The sequence below is a fragment of the Littorina saxatilis genome, linkage group LG17 (assembly GCF_037325665.1).
Source record: "Littorina saxatilis isolate snail1 linkage group LG17, US_GU_Lsax_2.0, whole genome shotgun sequence".
NCBI classification, from domain to species: Eukaryota; Metazoa; Mollusca; class Gastropoda; order Littorinimorpha; family Littorinidae; genus Littorina; species Littorina saxatilis.
The window spans coordinates 28,002,847-28,022,846 of NC_090261.1; the positions used below are offsets into that span (position 1 = coordinate 28,002,847).

The 20,000-nt window shown below is 45.1% G+C and overlaps 2 protein-coding genes across 2 annotated transcripts in view; one reads left to right on the forward strand and one right to left on the reverse strand.

The window, feature by feature from the left end:
- LOC138953791 (neuropeptide prohormone-4-like) overlaps positions 1–20,000 on the forward strand; it is a 171,568-nt gene that overhangs the window by 106,302 nt on the left and 45,266 nt on the right. The gene's annotated exons all lie outside the window — the stretch shown is intronic.
- LOC138952553 (uncharacterized) overlaps positions 14,984–20,000 on the reverse strand; it is a 5,499-nt gene continuing 482 nt past the window's right edge. The window contains exons 1-3 of the mRNA XM_070324242.1: positions 18,568–20,000; positions 15,902–18,155; positions 14,984–15,768 (exon numbers count right to left, since the gene is read on the reverse strand). The exon at positions 18,568–20,000 is cut by the window's right edge and continues 482 nt beyond it. Coding sequence (XP_070180343.1) covers positions 14,984–15,768; positions 15,902–18,155; positions 18,568–19,371 — 3,843 coding nt within the window. The 5' untranslated portion in view covers positions 19,372–20,000. The remainder of the gene's footprint in view (positions 15,769–15,901; positions 18,156–18,567) is intronic.

Here is a 20,000-nt window from a genome sequence, read left to right on the forward strand (position 1 = left end):
TCCGGGGACAATGCCCCATCATCAACACAGCCTGACCCGCTGATGACACAGTTCCTCGACAACTCCTCACACCCCCGCTTAAGAATAACACTTCAGCGTTAGGGACTAACACAGAGACGACGAGAGACTTGCTGCTTGGCCTCCTCTTCTGCGGTAATGGTTTCACGGAGGGCCATCTCCCAGACCTCGGTGACTGTGTTCGTGACCGAGACAAACATCGGCCAGAAATTAGCGGGTCATGTCTTCACGCCAGCTTTTGCCTCCCGCTGTTTTCTGTTTTGCCGAACCGCGGTTTTTCGTGTCGCCATCGTTTGAAGGAAAAAGTCGCCATGAGGAATTTATGTCACTAAAATAATATAGTTTAATCGCTCTTAACAACTTCTTTATGTAGTATTTGTTAGTCCAAAGCTAGAAACTTTGCTTCCATTCACAGCCAAGAAAAGTTATACACGATGGCAACATTATTCGACAACCCCTCATATCCCATTAAGAATAACATCACGCGGTCATAGACTAACAGAGAGACTTCAAGAGACTTGTTACTTGGGGTTCTTTCCTGCGGTAATGGTTTTATCGATGGCTGTGCATCAACGAGACCTCAGTGACTGTGTTTGTGGAGACGGGGATAGTGACCGAGACAAACATTGTTCGAACAGTGGAGGTTCGATTCGTCTTTTCCCGTTTCGCCGTCACGCCGTTTGCTCGTTTTTCCCTATTCCCCATGTTGACGTCTCTAAGGCCAAACACAGATATATCTTGGTTTAGGGTAACCAACCGACCCTATTTTTTCCCGCCGACCCTAAAAATATTTTTCATTTCTAAAAGAAAAAAAAAATTTTGCGAACCATACCGAGACTAAGGGAAGTAACCTCCTTTAACATCGACTAAATTATCAAACACATTTTTTTTTCAAAAGCCAACCTACCGACCCTATCTTTTTTGGTCACGTTACCCAAAACCAACATATATTTTTGTTTGGCCAAGTAAAGTAGCCGCCGTGAAGTAAGCAAAGTAACGTTGGTGCTAAGTGAGAGCACAGCGTTTTGCCGCATCACTGATCAGTGCTGTTTCGCCGTATTCTTTTATGGGTATTTTAAAGAAAATATATTCTAAATCATTGGTCCAGATAAAATGAAAAAAACTGAACAAGAAAACAAGCAAAATATGCAAAGCGTGACAATACACATTTTAACAACTTTTTTATGAGGATGATGGTAGGAAATGCTACGTCAATATGGGAAGCCAACGGCTACACCCAGAGGAGTCGCTCACAATAAAGGTGTATACAAACAAAGGATAATCGCGGTGAGTGGAGGGGTTCAGGTGAGAGAAAATGGGATGTTACACGAAAAAAAAGGGAAAAATGGAGAAAAAGAAAGGGGGAAAAATCCACAGAAAAAAAGAAGAAAAAAGAAAATAAATAGTCCTCGACAAACGAAATGTGTACATATACAAAAAAAAGGATACACGCGGTGAGTGGATGGGGTGAGGTGGGGGAGGGGGGATGGGGGGGGGGGGGGGGGGGGGGGGGGATGGGGGGGAGGGGGTTGGGGGGTGAAGGAATATGGGATGTTAAACGAAAAGAAAAAAAAAAGGAAAAATAGAGAAAAAGAAAGGGGGAACACCAGAAAAGAAAAGAAATACAGTTCTCGACAGTCGCACACACGACTTATCAACGCAGCCGTCTGTGAAGGAGCGAAAGCGACAGGAGGGGGATAATATGTCTGGGATAAAAACACTAGCCAGGGGAGATAGCTCAGGGTGAGAAGAGACGGATTCGATTGCCTCCCCTTCGATCATCGGATACGGTCAAGTCAGCTCTGATCTGATGGATGGCTTTTGGTAGAGCAGAAGTATTTGATTAGCTCTTACTGTCTGACCCGTTCTTGTGGGTGTTCTGAAGATGATAATGACTCTGCTGGGTACTTGTAAGGGATTATCGGGCGGAAGGGACATATATGTCAAAAGTATGTATGTATGTTTTTCACGTTTTTCTTCTCTCTGGTTTCATGGGTTTTTTCGTTCCTGGGCTGCAAATCCATCAAATCAAATCAAATCAATCAAATCAAACTAACTTTATAATATCACATGGAGAAATTGCAATGGTGGTGCATGTAACATAAAGACAAACGAAACACTACAACATTAGCATTATATTTCTTCTTCTTCTTCTTCTTCTTCTTGGCGTTCGCAGAGGTTACACGATCAGTCCAGCACTGGTGATAAATGTCGTTTTCTCCAACTCCTGTCGACTGCCGTATAGTTTGGTCTGCAAGGGAGTTGGTGACCGCCACACTTCTTTTCGTTCCTCATCTAGTAAGGGACATCGCTGTACGATGTGTTCCGCTGTTTGGTCTTCTTGACCGCAGGCACAGGTTGGTGATGGCGCCAGCTTGAACTTTCGGTTCATGTGAGCATTGAGCCTGTTGTGGCCAGTACGCAGCCTGATGAGGTTGACTTGCTGCTCTCTGGACATTGTGTGGTAGTCATCTCTGTTTGTCCTTGGCCTCATCAATGCCTTGATGATTGTCTTCTGCTCACTAAAGCTGACACTGTTTTCAGGTTGGTCTTCCACGGCTCCTTCTTTCGCCAGCTCATCTGCCCTTTCATTTCCTGGTATCCCACAGTGTGCTGGTATCCACTGGAGGACAACTCTTCTGGTTTGTCTGACCATCTGTAATGCTTTGGCCAGCTGTGGGAGTTTGTCGTTCTCTAGGGCCTGAAGGACTGAAAGGGCGTCCGAGAGGAAGACAACTTGGTAGCAAGGGTCTGCGGAGTCCTGAACCAAGGAGGCGGCCTGCATGAGAGCTTCTGCTTCTGCTTTATAGTTTGTGCAGTGTTTGCCAGTGGCAACGCTGGATGTAGCTGTATGTCCCCCAGGAAACTGGATCAGAATGCCAGCACCTCCATTGAGCACTGCGTTAGTTGCTGATCCATCGGTGTATACATGGATCCACGCCTCTTTTGGGTACTGTTCGTCGATCAGGGCTAAGGTGAGTGCCTGTCGAGCTGTGTCATTCTGATCTTCTCCTGAGGTAACATGTGGAACACTGGTGCAGATCTGGATGCCTGGTTTCTCTGTTGCCTTGGGGGTTTCCTCTTCTTCTTGAGTCAGAGGTAGAGTGTTCTGTGGGAGGACATCCCTGTACTGTCGAGAAAGTCTCTTGCTCTCGTGTACAAAACTGCTCCGTTTGAGCCGGTTCTTGGTGAGGTTGCTCAGTCTGTGCTTCATGGGGTGGTCGGGTAGGCACTTGAGCTTCTCGGCCTGTACCATAGTCTTGGCTTCTCTTCTCTGACAGAGGGGTTGGATGGTGGAAAGCTTCTCCATGTCCTTGATGGGCGTGGATTTCATTGCACCAGTGATGAGTCGGAGGGCCTGGTTTTGCACACGGTCGAGGGTCTGCAGGTTTGTCTTGGCTGAGGTTGACCACGCTGTGGAGCCGTATTCGAGGTGGGGTCTGACTGTTTCCTGGTATACTGTCATCAGTATCTTCTCGTTCGCTCCCCAGGTGGTACCTGCCAGCTTCCTGAGTATGGCTAGCTTGCGCCGGGCCTTCGTCTCTGCCTGTGCAATGTGTGGTTTCCAGGTCTGCCGTCTATCAAAGGTGACACCAAGGTACGTTGCTTCTTCATCCTCTCCCAGAGGAGTTCCACCAAGCCTAATGGTTCCGGCTTTCTGCTTTGGCGACAGTGTGAATAGGGTGGTGGAGGATTTCTCCTTGTTGATGGAGACGCACCTATCTTCTGCCCATGCGTTCAGCCTATCTGCCGCTTGCTGCATTCTGTAGGTGGCAGTACTTGCGTGCTCCTCCTTCCACCAGATCACAAGGTCGTCTGCGTAGAGAGCAGCTTTGATCCCCTTGGGCATCTCAGACACCAGATCGTCGATGAAGAGAAGGAAGAGTGTGGGGGAGAGAACTCCACCCTGAGGGACGCCATGACGAAGGAGGAACTTCTTGCTTTTGGTCTGGTCGACGTTAACTCTTGCCCTGCGGTTATAGAGGTAGGAGCGAATCCACTGGTACATGTTGCTGGATACGCCTTTCCTCAGCAGTTTTACAAGAAGTCCATCTTTCCAGACCTTGTCAAAGGCCTTCTGAAGATCTATCCAGGTGACGAAGACCAGCTTCTGTTCCTGAAAGGCATCTTCAACTTCTTGCGCCAGGTAAGTGACCTGATCTTCAGTGCTGCGGAACTGTCGGAATCCAGCTTGTTCAGGGGCGAGGAGGTTCCTGGATTCCAGGTACCACCTGAGGCGCTCGTTCACAATTCCCTCCAGGGTCTTCACAACACAGCTGGTGAGGCTGATTAGGCGATAGCTGGTGGCCTTCTTTAGATCCTTCCCTTTTTTTTAAGATGGGGATCATGGTCGCTTCTCGCCAGAGTTGTGGTAGCGATCCTTCTTGCCAGCTGCTGTTGAAGACCTCGAGTAGCTTGTTCTCTGCTGCACTACCAAGGTGGGTTAGCATCTCGTTGGTGATGCCGTCTGGGCCAGGGGACTTCTTCGCCTTTAACTTTTTCAGAGCTGAGTGCAGCTCGTGGAGTGTGAGTGGTTGACTCATGGCGTCCACTGTCGACTGTCTGGCAGGTCTCTCTTTTCTCTCTTCTTGCTTCTCTCTGTTTCTCGGGGCTAACATGGAGGTTGCTCTCAGCTGCATAGCTTTCAGCAAATTGGTTGGCAGCATGCTTTCCAGTTAGCACCTTCCCGTTCTCTTCTAATGTGATCTTTCCTCTGCTGGTGTTCTCATCATTCAACTGCTTGGTAAGCCTCCAGAGCTTTCTGCCATCCTTCTCAAGGTTCAGAGAGCTTGTTTTCTCTTGCCAGCTTCTCCGTCTTGCCTGTAGCTTCTTCTTGAGAAATTTGGCTTTGGCTTCCTGGAGGCGGATGTTTTTGTTTTGTGACGGGTTGACTTCTGCTTCCATTCTGGCGTCTGCCAGATCATCATCCAGTTCCTGCAATTCATTGCTCCAGTAGGGCTTATAGTCTCTCCTGGCACCCCTGGGAATGGACTCACGCGCTGCTCTGAGGATGCTCATGTTGAAGTCCTTTGCCACCATGTTGATGTCTCGACCCTCGATTCTGATGTCTTTGGTGAGTTCACTGGTGCGGTGTCTAAAGAGGAACCAGTTCGCTCTATTGTAGTTCCACCGTGGGAAGGAAGCTTCAGTGCAGGACTCCATGCCCAGGGTCAAAAAGACTGGCCGATGGTCACTTCTACCTTGCTGTTCTCCGACCTCTCTGCTGGTTAGCTGGTGCATGTCTTCCGTGCAGAAGGCTAGGTCAGGAGTTGATGTAGTGTGCCATCTTCTGGAGTAGACTGTAGGGCAGTCAAAGGGACTGTTCAAAAGGATGAGACCTTTGTCGTCCTGCCAGTTCTCCACCCCTTCTCCTCTCCGATCCAGGTGGTCATATCCCCAACTCTGTGAATGACTGTTGAAGTAACCCACCACGATGAAGTTGGAGGCCTTTGCGGGGATCGTGTCAAGGGCGAGGTGTCTATCGTTGGGGCAGTAGAAGTTGACAAGATGGAATTCTGCTGTCTTCGTCTGGATTCGAATCACCTGATATTCGGAGTCCTCCATGTGCGTTTCTATCAAACAGGCATTGATGTTGTTCCTGATGAGGGTCAGGATTCCTCCTTTGCTTCGGTCTGTTCTGTCGGACCTAAGGCACTGGTAGCCTCTCACTTTGAAGGATTTTTGGGGTGTCAGGTGCGTCTCCTGAATACAGCAGATGTTGATGTTCTTCTCATGCAGGATATGCTCCAACTCTGTCTTCTTGTTCAGGATACTTTCTGCGTTCCAGTGCATGACCTGAAAAGGTCGCTGCTGACTGGGTTTCTTTCTGGTTGTGGTGGTGCCAGTCACTCTCCTCCCGCGTCCCCTGGCGTGACAAGACGGACCTCCAGTAGTTGGGGCTGGGTCCCTTTGAGGCATGGGACCCGACGCTGCTCCACCCTGGGGGGTCCTCAATGGGCGAGCGCCATTTCCATCTGTGCTGGTTGATTGTGTCATCATTTGCGTAAGCGCGTGTACCCGTGGTTTGTTAGAATGCGCCGTGCGGCCCGGGTCCTCCGTCTTCAGCATTCGGGGTTTTCTGTCGGGGTTACCTCACCCTTAGCTCATGGCCCGTACGTCCTACCCTGAGAGCACAAGGGGCGGAGGATTTGCCGGGATCCCACCCGGAGCGATAGTTCTAAGTTTAATGTGCCATTAATCGCATTAGATGAGTCCCGTCAATGGACGATGGAGCATTTCAAAGGGGGTACGGCAGTGCGCCTGCTACCCCACTCCGCCCTGGTAGGAAACACCGCCAGTTTGGTCCGCGGCCGCAAGCGGCTGATCTCCATATCTGAAGACCGTTCCCCTATCCGCCACCCGGGGACGCGCTGGGTTGGGGGTGGTCGCCCCACTGAAAATCCCACACTGGGTTAAGAAAGATCAGCCTGTCCCAGAGCATTATATTTAAATATATGTACTAATTAAAACTCCCGCGGCTTTTACGTCTATGGTCGTTTTTGTCTCCAGGTCATTTAGGTTGTCATTAACCCTGTGTTGGTGGATGTAAAAGTACACTTCCGGGGTCAAATAATTTGGTTGTTTTTTGTTTCTGTTGCCTGGAGGATTTGAATTATATTTAACAGCAAAGAAAAACTGCGATAAGTCTTACCGGGAAGAATGAAAACAGACGGATAGACAAACCAAAACTGAAATTTAAAGGGATGCACAGATACGCGGGTATGGCAAAACAAGTGACACGTTTCAATAAACAAACAACAACAAAACCAAAACAAACAAAACAAGTCGCGTAAGGCGAAAATACTACATTTAGTCAAGCTGTGGAACTCACAGAATGAAACTGAACGCACTTCATTTTTTAACAATGACCGTAGTCCGCCGCTCGTGCAAAACGCAGTGAAACTGGCGAGCCTGTTTAGCGCGGTAGTGGTTTCGCTGTGCTGCATAGCACGCTTTACTGCACCTCTCTTCGTTTGAACTTTCTGAGCGTGTTTTTAATCCAAACATATCATATCTATATGTTTTTGGAATCAGGAACCGACAAGGAATAAGATGGAATTGTTTTTCGATTTCGGAAATTTACATATTTATATGTTTTTGGAATCAGAAAATGATGAAGAATAAGATGAACGTAGGTTTGGATCGTTTTATAAAAACAATAATTTTAATTACAATTTTCAGATTTTTAATGACCAAAGCCATTCATTAATTTTTAAGCCTCCAAGCTGAAATGCAATACCAAAGTACGGCCTTCGTCGAAGATTGCTTTGCCAAAATTTCAATCAATTTGATTGACAAATGAGGGTGTGACAGTGCCGCCTCACCTTTTACAAAAAGCCGGATATGACGTCATCAAAGACATTTATCCAAAAAAGGAAAAAGAAAAGTCTGGGGATATCATACCCAGGAACTCTCATGTAAAATGTCATAAAGATCGGTCCAGTAGTTTACTCTGAATCGCTCTACACACACACACGCACAGACAGACAGACAGACAGACACACACACACACACACACACACACACACACACACACACACACATATACCACGACCCTCGTCTCGATTCCCCCTCTATGTTAAAACATTTAGTCAAAACTTGACTGAATGTAAAAACGAGAAAAAGAAACGCAAGCAAACAATTACAGTGAAAGACACACATAGCAAACACCACAAGTGTTCGCCCCCGTTAAAAAAAAACTACATGTATTTCTCTGTTCTAGTGCTTGGACAATGGCGCGTCATGTGATGGTTATAACGCACCATTGTGCAACATTTTAACGGCATTGTGACAGATTACAATGGGCAATCAAAACTTTATAATTACAGATTTACGTCAACGTTTAAAGCTATTTCATTGGAGAAAAATCAAATTTCGACGCTTTTAAAGTTCATGAAGGACAAGATATATTTTCACGCTCAAAATAGCTTTCAGATGTATTAAGCTAAAGGAGAGGAAAACTAGCAATCCCTGTTCATAAAGAAATGCACTCATTGGCACGAAACGGCACGAAATCTTTTCAAACTCAAGATAAAAGGCCAGACAATCCACGCTTGCATATTGCAAGATTCCTTCCCCCAAGCCTATATTTCGAAGCAGAAGTTAAATGTTTTCAATAAGCGTTTAAAGAACGACCCAGTTGGAATCTTCAAAACAGAGTTACGTTGGGGACCTGACAGACATCAACAAACGGCTTGTTGTGGTAAAACACAGACTGGGGCACCAGCAAACAAGTTCAAGTTTAAGTTTCAAGTTTTTTTATTGTTCATTACCCAGGGGCATTATAAACAATATTCGCAAATTCAAAAATGCACAAAGTACCAAAACGAAAACAAAAAGAAAAATAGAAGATAAGAAAAGAAAAAATGAAATAAATATTTGGAAAACAAAAATACACAAACAGTGAACACAAAATATTATAGTACAGAAAATGCAAACACACACACACACACATTGATTCCTGGCAATGGGGGACACAAAACGAAAATACGGTTAACAAATCCCAGCACTATGAAAAATTGCTACTAATTAATTTTATAAATTCCAAGAGTTTCGTCAACAATTTCTTATTTCTTGATACAAACAGTTTTTTGTATTTAAGTACAAACGTACAAGTGAAAAAGACAACAACACAACGCGGGTAAGGAAAAGCTGCTTCTCTTGCCATTCATTTCACCAGAAACAACAGAAAATCAAAGACAAGTCGCGTAAGGCGAAAATACAACATTTAGTCAAGCTCAGTCGAACTCACAGAATGAAACTGAACGCATTGCATTTTTTTGCGCAAGACCGTACACTCGTAGCATCGTCTGTCCACCGCTCGTGGCAAAGGCAGTGAAATTAACAATCCAGAAAAGAGCGGTAGCGGTTGCGCTGAGGAGGATAGCACGCTTTTCTATATCTCTATTCTTTTTAACTTTCTGAACGTGTTTTTAATCCAAACATATCATATCTATATGTTTTTGGAATCAGGAACGGACAAGGAATAAGATGAAATTGTTTTTAAATCGATTTCGGAAATTTAATTGTAATCATAATTTTTATATTTTTAATTTTCAGAGCTTGTTTTTAATCTGAATATAACATATTTATATGTTTTTTGGAATCAGAAAATGATGAAGAATAAGATAAACGTATTTTTGGATCGTTTTATACAAAAATAATTTTAATTACAATTTTCAGATTTTTAATGACCAAAGTCATTAATTAATTTTTGAGACTCCAAGCTGAAATGCAATACCAAAGCCCGGCCTTCGTCGAAGATTGCTTGGCCAAAATTTCAATAAATTTTATTGAAAAATGAGGATGTGACAGTGCCGCCTCAACTTATACAAAATGCCGAATATGACGTCATCAGAGACATTTATCGAAAAAATGAAAAACACGTCCGGGGATATCATTCCCAGGAACTCTCATGCAAAATTTCATAAAGATCGGTCCAGTAGTTTAGTCTGAATCGCTCTACACACACACACGCACGCACAGACAGACAGACAGACAGACAGACACACACACACACACACACACACACACACACACACACACACACACACACACACATACACCACGACCCTCGTCTCGATTCCCCCTGTATGTTAAAACATTTAGTCAAAACTTGACTAAATGTAAAAAGGAAGAAAACAATAACCCCCCCCCCCCCCCTTTTTTTTTTTATCAGGTACACATTTCATTGGTTGCTGCCATGAATAATTGATGACGCGGAGCTCAATGTCAGCATGGTGGCCGGTGTTGTGCGCGTGCGCACCTCGTTTTGTCATTGCGGCACGCTCGGGGAGGAAGGTGTTGGTTCCATCCTCTAGAATCCCCCCTGGGATCTGTCTTGGTCCTGCCCACTAGCCCCGGCCGTGTGTCCCATGTCATTGCTGCTTCTGCTGCTCTGCTGTTAGTACTGCTGTTTGGGCTACTGCTGCAGTGCTGTTGCTACTGTTGCTGTTGCTGTTGTTTTTACATTTAGTCAAGTTTTGACTAAATGTTTTAACATAGAGGGGGAATCGAGACGAGGGTCGCGGTGTATGTGTGTGTGTGTGTGTCTGTCTGTCTGTCTGTGCGTGTGTGTGTGTAGAGCGATTCAGAGTAAACTACTGGACCGATCTTTATGAAATTTTGCATGAGAGTTCCTGGCTATGATATCCCCAGACTTGATTTTCATATTTTGGATAAATGTCTTTGATGACGTCATATCCGGCTTTTTGTAAAAGGTGAGGCGGCACTGTCACACCCTCATTTTTCAATAAAATTGATTGAAATTTTGGCCAAGCAATCTTCGACGAAGGCCGGACTTTGGTATGGCATTTCAGCTTGGAGGCTTAAAAATTAATTTATGACTTTGGTCATTAAAAATCTGAAAATTGTAATTAAAATTATTTTTCTATAAAACGATCCAAAATTACGTTCATCTTATTCTTCATCATTTTCTGATTCCCAAAAAATAAAAAATGTGTTATATTCGGATTAAAAACAAGCTCTGAAAATTAAAAATATAAAAATTATGATTGAAATAAAATTTCCGAAATCGATTTAAAAACAATTTCATCTTATTCCTTGTCGGTTCCTGATTCCAAAAACATTAGATATGATGTGTTTGGATTAAAAACACGCTCAGAAAGTTAAAACGAAGAGAGGTACAGCAACGCGTGCTATGCAGCACAGCGCAACCACTACTGCGCTAAACAGGCTCGTTAATTTCATTGCCTTTTGCACGAGCGGCGGACTACGGTCATTGTGAAAAAATGCAGTGCGTTCCGTTTCATTCTGCGAGTTCCACAGCTTGACTAAATGTAGTAAGTTTGCCTTACGCGACTTGTTTGTTGTTCGTGTTGTTGTTGTTGGTGTTGTTGTTGTAGTTGTTGGTGGTGGTGGTTGGTGGTGGTGTCATTACAGCTCCTTCTGCTGCCCCTGCTGCTGCTGCTTACGATGTAGTTGTTATTGTTGTTGCTGTCGTTGTTGTTGTTGTTGTTGTTGTTGTCGTCGTCGTCGTTGTTGTTGTTGTTGTTGTTGTTGTTGTTGTTGTTGTTGTTAATGCTGCAACCGTTGCTGCTTCTGCAGTACAACATGAGTTGGAACAAAAAATGCAGAAGCACACGAAGAAGAAGAAGAAGAAGAAGAAGAAGAAGAAGAAGAAGAAGAAGAAGAAGAAGAAGAAGAAGAAGAACAAGAACAAGAACAAGAACAAGAACAAGAACAAGAACAAGAACAAGAAAGAAAACAAAACAAAAGCAAATCAGCGTGAAGTGCGAAGGTGCTTTGGAAGGCGGCAAAGTAGTATTTTCTGTCAATAATTCATCAAAATGCATTACGTGTCCATTCTCTGCTCAGTCACCGTGTTTTGTTCAGCTTGCTGGGTTATGTGCATGTATTCACAAGGTCCTCGGTGGCTTAGTGGCTCCACCTCTTCTGATGACCTGGATTTTTGCGCTGGACTTGTTTTCTCTCCCCGGGTTTAGTTTTATTTTTCTCTTCTTTTGTTGATATGTTCAGATACACTGCCAACATTGCAAAATTCTTTCTATCTAAAAAAAGTATTTTTGATTTTGCTTTGCAGTGAGTGAACATTGTTGGTTCAGATCAGAAAGTTTTCCCAGGACATTCCCTGTCGCTCAAAAACGTCATTATATTTTGTTTTCTCCACAAGACAGGTAACTCTGTTGATTTTTTTTTCCTAACAGGATAATTGTTTCTGTATGCCATTAAACCTTATTCCCACAATACAATATTTGGCTTTTGCCGCCTGGAATTATTCGCTGCCATCAGTATTGATGTTCCCGTTTCGAGATGTTCTGAACCATATAACCCCCCCCCCCCCCTCTCTCTTTCTTGTTCATAATTCTTCTTTGTATTTGTATGTCTACTACACATACTCTTCTTCCATTGCTTCCTCCTAATCCTTTTCGTCATTCTCCTTTTCCTTTTCCACCAATTCCTACCTTTTTTTCGGCAGCATTATTATTAGCAGCAACAATAACCACATCAGTGCAGCAATAACAACAGCAACGACAACACATGCAGCATTAACAACAGCAGCAGCAGCAGCAGCAGTCTTCATAACATTGATTAGAACTACATGTAGTATGACATATTTAAAATTATAAAAGAGAAGCACACCACCCTGTTTCATGATCTTTGTGCAGTTACAGTAAAGGGGCGGGGATATAGCTCAGTTGGTAGCGCGCTGGATTTGTATTCAGTTGGCCGCTGTCAGCGTGAGTTCGATCCCAGGTTCGGCGGAAATTTATTTCAGAGTCAAATTTGTGTGCAGACTCTCTTCGGTGTCCGAACTCCCCCCCCCGTGTACACTACATTGGGTGTGCACGTTAAAGATCCCACGATTGACAAAAGGGTCTTTCCTGGCAAAAATTGCTTAGGCACAGTTAATAATTGTCTACCTATACCCGTGTGACTTGGAATAATAGGCCGTGAAAGGTAAATATGCGCCGAAATGGCTGCAATTACTGGCCGTATAAAATTTCATCTCACACGGCATCACTGCAGAGCGCCTAGAACTGTACCCACGGAATATGCGCGATATAAGCCTCATTGATTGATTGAAAGGCTTGCAAAATCAAAGCTTTGCTGAGTCTTTAGTGTATCTAATAGACACATTTTTTCGGTTGTAGTTATTGAAGCTGTCGCATATAAATCATTTCGTCATCGATCGTTGTTGAGCGAGAATTATAAACCGTATGCACTTACTAGGCAATATTATTCAGTTAAAAAATAAAATTTCCGCTTTTCCTTTAGAGAGAGTTACACCACATACTATGTCAATATACTGTACACGCGCTGATGAACTTATCAACCGAGTATAGGCACTATCAATCCGTTTACACCACACAGAAAACAAAAGAAGGAAAGTAAGAAAGAGCAAAAGAAAGAAAGGAAGAAAAAAAGAAAGAAAAAAAGAAAGAAAGAAAGAAAGAAAGAAAGAAAGAAAGAAAGAAAGAAAGAAAGAAAGAAAGAAAGGGCATAGACAGAAAAGGCATCTGGAATATCCGATTTTCTTTTGAAGACATTCCAGGGTAAGTTTCACTGAACATATAGTATGCCAATCTCCTCCATACCTCAAGAGGCCTCATGCATTAATGAAAACCTCGGATGAATAATTTCTCCCCCTTTGGCATAAACCGATCGCCGTCCGAGGACAATCGCTCGCCGAGTAGCGCCATTATTACAGCACAAAAAGCGATGACGATTAGGGAGCCCCGATGACCAGCCAATTCCCTCCATGACGTCACAGCTTTATGCCAACCCACGCGGCGAAGAGAAAGGAGAGGGGATCCCTGTAGGTTTGACATGTGTGCACGTTGGTGATTCTAGATCACCCTGGCTGTTATCACAACGGATCTGATTTTGCAGAATTACGGCAGAATTGGGCCAGCATGCGCAATGATTTGGGACACTCGTTTGTAACTGATCGCTTCAGATCCAACATTAAAAACAATGCCAGAATTGATGAGGTCCCCTTGGTTTACACTTGGGAGCAAGAGTGAAACAGAGAGACAAAGACAACACAGACAGGGGTTTAGGGTGACTGACATACAAAGAGAGTGAGAGAGAGAGAGAGAGAGAGAGAGAGAGAGAGAGAGAGAGAGAGAGAGAGAGAGAGAGAGAGAGGGAGAGAGAGAGTGAGAGAGAACTAGAGACAGAGACAGACAGACAGACAGACAAAGGGAGATAAAGTGTGTGTCTGTGTGTGTGTGTGTGTGTGGGTGGGGGGTGTGTGTGTGTGTGTGGGGGGGGTGTTTGTGTGTGTTTTTGTGTGTTTGTGTGTGTGTGAGTGTGTGTGTGTGTGTGTGTGTGTGTGTGTGTGTGTGTGTGTGTGTGTGTGTGTGTGTGTGTGTGTGTGTGTGTCACAAACGCATACATACTCTTTGATAAGGCCAACTAAAAAGAGATCACATTTCACATTTATACTGCTACTAAATACATTAATCCAAATAATACAACATACGCAATATCACACGTTCAGAAGATACAGACAGGTTACTAAATACATCAATCCAAATAATACAAAATACGCAATATCACACGTTCAGAAGATACAGACAGGTATTGCTCGCGCACTCGACGTGCCGGCGCTCTCCCTCCCCAGGTTACACGCTGCACACCATCACAGCCGTTGACCAGAGTTCCTGATAGTGATACTGACAGGTATTAGTCGCGCACTCGACGTGCCGGCTCTCTCTCTCCCCAGGTTACACGCTGCACACCATCACAGCCGTTGACCAGAGTTCCTGATAGTGATACTGACAGGTATTGCTCGCGCACTCGACGTGCCGGCGCTCTCCCTCCCCAGGTTACACGCTGCACAGGTACAGTGTATCCTCAGAGTCTATTCTGATTTACGCAAATTGTTTTCTTACAACTATAAACTTCATCAAGTCATTTTCAGACTAACCTCAATGAACAGGTTAGGGTTATTTATAACAATACGCAGTCGTACCATGCATTCACATTCACACACAGTCAATGGTATTTACCAAGAAGAATAATTATGACAATTGCATCTAGTCTACCAAATATCCAGTAACAACACTTACCCCTCTCAAGGGCGTTTTAGCACTCTAAATTACGGTGCTGGTTTTAGTCAGCTGCTAGCTCAGGTAACCGCCCACCATGGAACCCAATACCATGACGCGTTCTCCATCTTATTACGTCATCTGCTTGACGTAAACGCGACTAACTAAAATAGACGGATCGCTCGAGAGCTGGTCGAGACTACTACAGAACATACACGAAAGAGCGGCCTGGCATCAGCTCAAAACACAACCTCTGGAAAACTTGCACTTAATATTAAAATCATCAAAGTCAGTAGTTCTTGACAAAAGGGATCCTTGACACTACCCTCACCTCAAGATGAAAACTCCAGTTTTCTAAACATTGTCACTGCAGAACGACAATAACCCTTTTTTACAAAAAGGGACTTAGGTACGAACGTAGGTCGGCCTCACTGGCCAACGGGACAACGTGACAACACGTCTGCTTCAATGTTTGACTGCCCTGCAATGGGCACGATCTGAAACTTGTGTTCCTGAAGAGCCAACGCCCAGCGGGTCAAGCGACCGTTTTTCAGCTTGCTTTGCTTCAGGTACGTCAACGGACGGTGGTCCGTCTCAAGCATGAACTCTTGTCCATACAAGTACCTAGAGAATTTGTCCACAGCCCAGACGATGGCGAGACATTCTCTTTCAACAGTCGAGTAACGCTGTTCCCGGTCCAGAAGTTTTCGACTGGCGTAGGTGACGGGGTGGAAGCGTCCGTCACGCTCTTGGAGCAGTACGGCTCCGATGCCTATGTTTGATGCGTCCGTGCGGACTGTGAAAGGCTTCTGGAAGTCAGGTAACACAATCACGGGGTGTTCAGACAAAATTTCCTGAATCTTTTCCAGAGCCACCTGGCACTTTTCATCCCATTTCACCTTGTTTGGGAGTTTGCCTTTCGTCAGATTTGTGAGTGGGCTGACAAGATCAGAAAACTTTGGAACATATCGGCGATAGTAGCTGATGAGACCAATGATCGCCCTCACTTGTTTCTTAGTCTCTGGTCGGCCAAGCTTCAACATCTTGTCAACCTGTGACTGAACTGGTCGCATGGTACCGTGACCAATGATGTGACCCAGAAACTCAATCTGTTCAAAACCAGCTTCAACCTTGGAAGGTCTCACTGTTAACCCATTTCGGTCAAGTTTGTCCAGGACCTGTTCTGTGCTAATCAAGTGTGATTGCCAGTCCTCTGTTGCGATCAAAATGTCATCAAAAAAACTGACAGCCATGTTTTCCTCCAAATGGAGTTTGCGCATCATGCGTGCAAAAGATGCTGGTGCCCGTCACTAGACCAAAGGCCATCTTCGTGCACTGAAACAAACCAAGGGGCGTCTGGAAAGCAGTTTTGTGCTTATCCTGGGTGGCCATTGGTATTTGCCAATACCCCTTTGCGAGGTCAATCTTTGTGAAGAACCGACTTTGTGATAGCCGGGCAAATAATTCTTCAATATCCGGAATAGGTTCCGCGTCAAAGACAGTTATCCTATTCAGGGCACGGAAGTCGATGCAGAAACGATTTGTTCCATCTTTTTTCTTGACAAGAACAATGGGTGACGAGTATGCAGACGTGGATGGCTCAATCACACCCAACTCCAGCATACTTCTGACCTCCTTTTCTATCACTTCGCGGGTCGTGAATGGCATAGGATAGGGTTTGAGATGGATCGGCTTATCCGTAGTGACCTTGACGGAATGCTCCTCAAGACCAGTAGTTCCTGGATCTGTGGTCATCATGTGAGCTCGGCAAGCAAATATCGGCTCCAAGTCCCTCTTGCACTCTTCTGCACGCTCGGGATTGTATTTCACATCCAGATAACTCTCGCGAATCGAGGGCAGCGTCTTCAAGTCTACAGTGGGTGTGGTTGTTTCATCCTCCAATGAAACAACACTCGTAGCGGCTGAAAAACAGTGGAAGGTAGGTCCTGACACTGAAATGTTTGCGATGGTTTCATCCCTGCGCAAATATCTTTTCAACATGTTGACGTGGAAGAGTTTCCGCTTCCCGTTCATTTCAATAGTGTAATCAACAGGACCAGAAACAGATCGAACGGGGAACGGGCCTTTCCACTTCAAAAGAAGTTTGTTGCTGGTTGTGGGCAACAACACCAGGACTTCATCACCGACATGAAAACTTCTCTTCACGGCCTTTTTGTCGTGGTAAGACTTGTAGCGTGTGCAAGCTGCTTCAGCAGCTTCCTGGGCGACTCTGCGTGTGTCTGAGAGTTTGTTGCGTAGCTCAAATACGTACTGGTAAGTAGTGCGAACCTCGGGATCTTTAACCTCTCCAGTCCACAGGTCTTCAAGGATCTTCATCGAGCCACGGGGTGTTCGCCCATAAAGAAGTTCGAATGGTGAGAAGCCAGTCCTCTCATTGAGTAATTCTCGGTACGCAAAGAGAAGAGCAGAGATGTAACGATCCCAGTCTCTACAGTTCTCGCCCACCATTCTTCTCAACATCATCCTCAACGTGCCGTTGAAGCGTTCCACCATCCCATTTGTTTGAGCATGATACGGTGACGTGTGTAACTGGTGTATGGACATGAGTCTCATCACCTCTCTCATCATATCAGACGTGAACTGCGAACCTCTATCAGACAATACTTCTACCGGGAATCCAACCCGAGAGAAAACACCCAGCAAAGCTTCCGCAACAGCAGGAGTATCGATGTCTGTCATCGGGACTGCCTCTGGGAACCTGGTGGCAACGTCTACAATTGTCAATATGTAGCGATGACCCCTTGCAGTGGGTGGTTGAATGGGTCCAACAAGATCAACGGCCACACGTCTGAAAGCCTCGTCAATAAGTGGCATTTTCTCAAGAGGAGCGCAGGGAACACGACCCTTAGGTGTCGTTCTCTGACAAATGTCACATGTTTGACAATACACCCTGATTTCCTTGCGCACGCCTGGCCAGAAGAAGTTGGAAAGGACTCTTTTTGTTGTCCGACTCACACCCGAATGTGCAGACAGTATAGAATCGTGTGCTGCCACCAGTGCGGTTTTTCTGAGCGTCTTTGGCAGCAGAAGCTGTGTGTTTTCAACCTGTGTCTTTGTGTTCAAGGACACCCTGTACAGAAGATCGCTTCGAATCTCGAAACGAATGGTACCGTTTGACATTTGTTGAACGTCACCGTTCTTTGCCTTCAGAAAAAGAAGTTTCAGCGTCTCGTCCTCTACTTGGAGTCGAGCCATATCCTGTTGTTCTATGTCCATTTTTGGAGGTTCTGGCGTGAGAAGAGGTTTTGGGATGCCGCTTTTTGCTGCCATGGACCGAGTCTTCGCTACATTTGCGACTTCTCCTCCTTCTCCTAGCAATGAATGACTGTGGCATTCACTCTTTGGAGCTAGCGCTGGAGCGCTTGAAGGACTTTGAACGTCAATAACGCCTTCAATGTTTCCAAGGATCAGGTCACACACGGGTTCATCAACAACACAAGCCTTGACCTTGCCAGCAAAGAACGGTGTATCAATGTCAATTAGCGCAACAGGGAACCTTTCGACTCGACCGCCAAAAGAAATGCAACAGGCAATGTCACCTGTGTACTGATCCGGCAACACCAGGGACTTCCTTACACCCTGTGTCCCGTTATACCATCACATGCTGACCACCGATCTTTCCATCGCTAATTGGTAGGTTATGGCAACTGCCTTTCCCCCCTGCAACCAGGACAGGTATAATGTGTCCACATTTCAGAGTTGCCTCGTTGCCTTCTCGGATCATCGAACAGTCTGAACATTGGAGGGTTGGTGCAAGTGCACAACCCGCAATTCTTTTGTTCGGGCAGTCGGCCTTCCAATGGCCTTTGCCGAGGCAAAGTTTACAAAAATCCTGCCCAACAAAGTCTACCTCATCGGAATGTTGTTTATCCGGATAATGCCTCTCAACCTGATTCCATCTTCTGGCCCTACCGCCTCGCCTACCAATCCCGCGTTGCTGGGGGGTTTCGGTCTGAACCTGATGTTGTTCTTTCATGGCAAAACAGGATACCCATAAATCAGGGCTGGATTTTTTAGCCATCACTTTACCTGGGTGAGCCTCGCGAAAGAACTCAGCGACTTCGATCATTTCTTTCACGGATGAAAGGTGCCTTTCCCTCAAGAACGTAGCAACATCTTTGTTGCAAGACTGTAGGAGCTGTTCTTGAAGCAGCAAATCGGTCAAACCACTATAGGATTTATCTGTCCCCTTCAGTTCCACCCAGCGCAAAAGGTAGTGCTGCATGCGGGCCAGAAAAGCGGGGAACGTCTCGTCCATTTCAGGTTTGCAAGATCTGAATTTCTCTCTGAAACCTTCCTCTGAGCATTGGAAGCGTTTGAGCAATGCTTCCTTTAGATCAGGATATGAAAGTTCCTGCTCAATAGCCAGGGAATGATACACTATCAATGCTTTTCCAGTCAAAAGTGACGATAAGTGTATAACCCAGATGTCTGCGGGCCAGTTGCAGCTCTTTGCATGGACTTCGTATCGAAAAAGATACGCGTCAATGTCGTCTACGTCTTCATTGAAAGCAGGTAGCTTTGGTTTAAAGGAAAACGCCAACTGTGGCTGAGACGAAGCGGTACCACGTGTCTCAAGTCTTGCGCGTTCTAGCTCAAATTCTTTTTGTTTCGATCTTTCTCTTTCAAGCTCTATCTCAGCATTTTCTCTACGTGCAATCGCTCTGTCGTCACGATCTAAACGTTCACGTTCAACGGCCAGACGTTCGCGCTCAACAACAAATGAAACCAGGTCTGTCCCAGTTAACCCCAGAGCCTGACCCTCAGATCGTATTTGATCGAAGAGACTTGACATAGTTAAAGCAATCAGAAATAGTAAATAAAAAGAACAATGAAAAAGCTAATCAAAAGGTAAATACAAGCTTGTACATTTGTTTTAAGCAAGCTCGCCAGTTGTCACAAACGCATACATACTCTTTGATAAGGCCAACTAAAAAGAGATCACATTTCACATTTATACTGCTACTAAATACATTAATCCAAATAATACAACATACGCAATATCACACGTTCAGAAGATACAGACAGGCTACTAAATACATCAATCCAAATAATACAAAATACGCAATATCACACGTTCAGAAGATACAGACAGGTATTGCTCGCGCACTCGACGTGCCGGCGCTCTCCCTCCCCAGGTTACACGCTGCACACCATCACAGCCGTTGACCAGAGTTCCTGATAGTGATACTGACAGGTATTAGTCGCGCACTCGACGTGCCGGCTCTCTCTCTCCCCAGGTTACACGCTGCACACCATCACAGCCGTTGACCAGAGTTCCTGATAGTGATACTGACAGGTATTGCTCGCGCACTCGACGTGCCGGCGCTCTCCCTCCCCAGGTTACACGCTGCACAGGTACAGTGTATCCTCAGAGTCTATTCTGATTTACGCAAATTGTTTTCTTACAACTATAAACTTCAT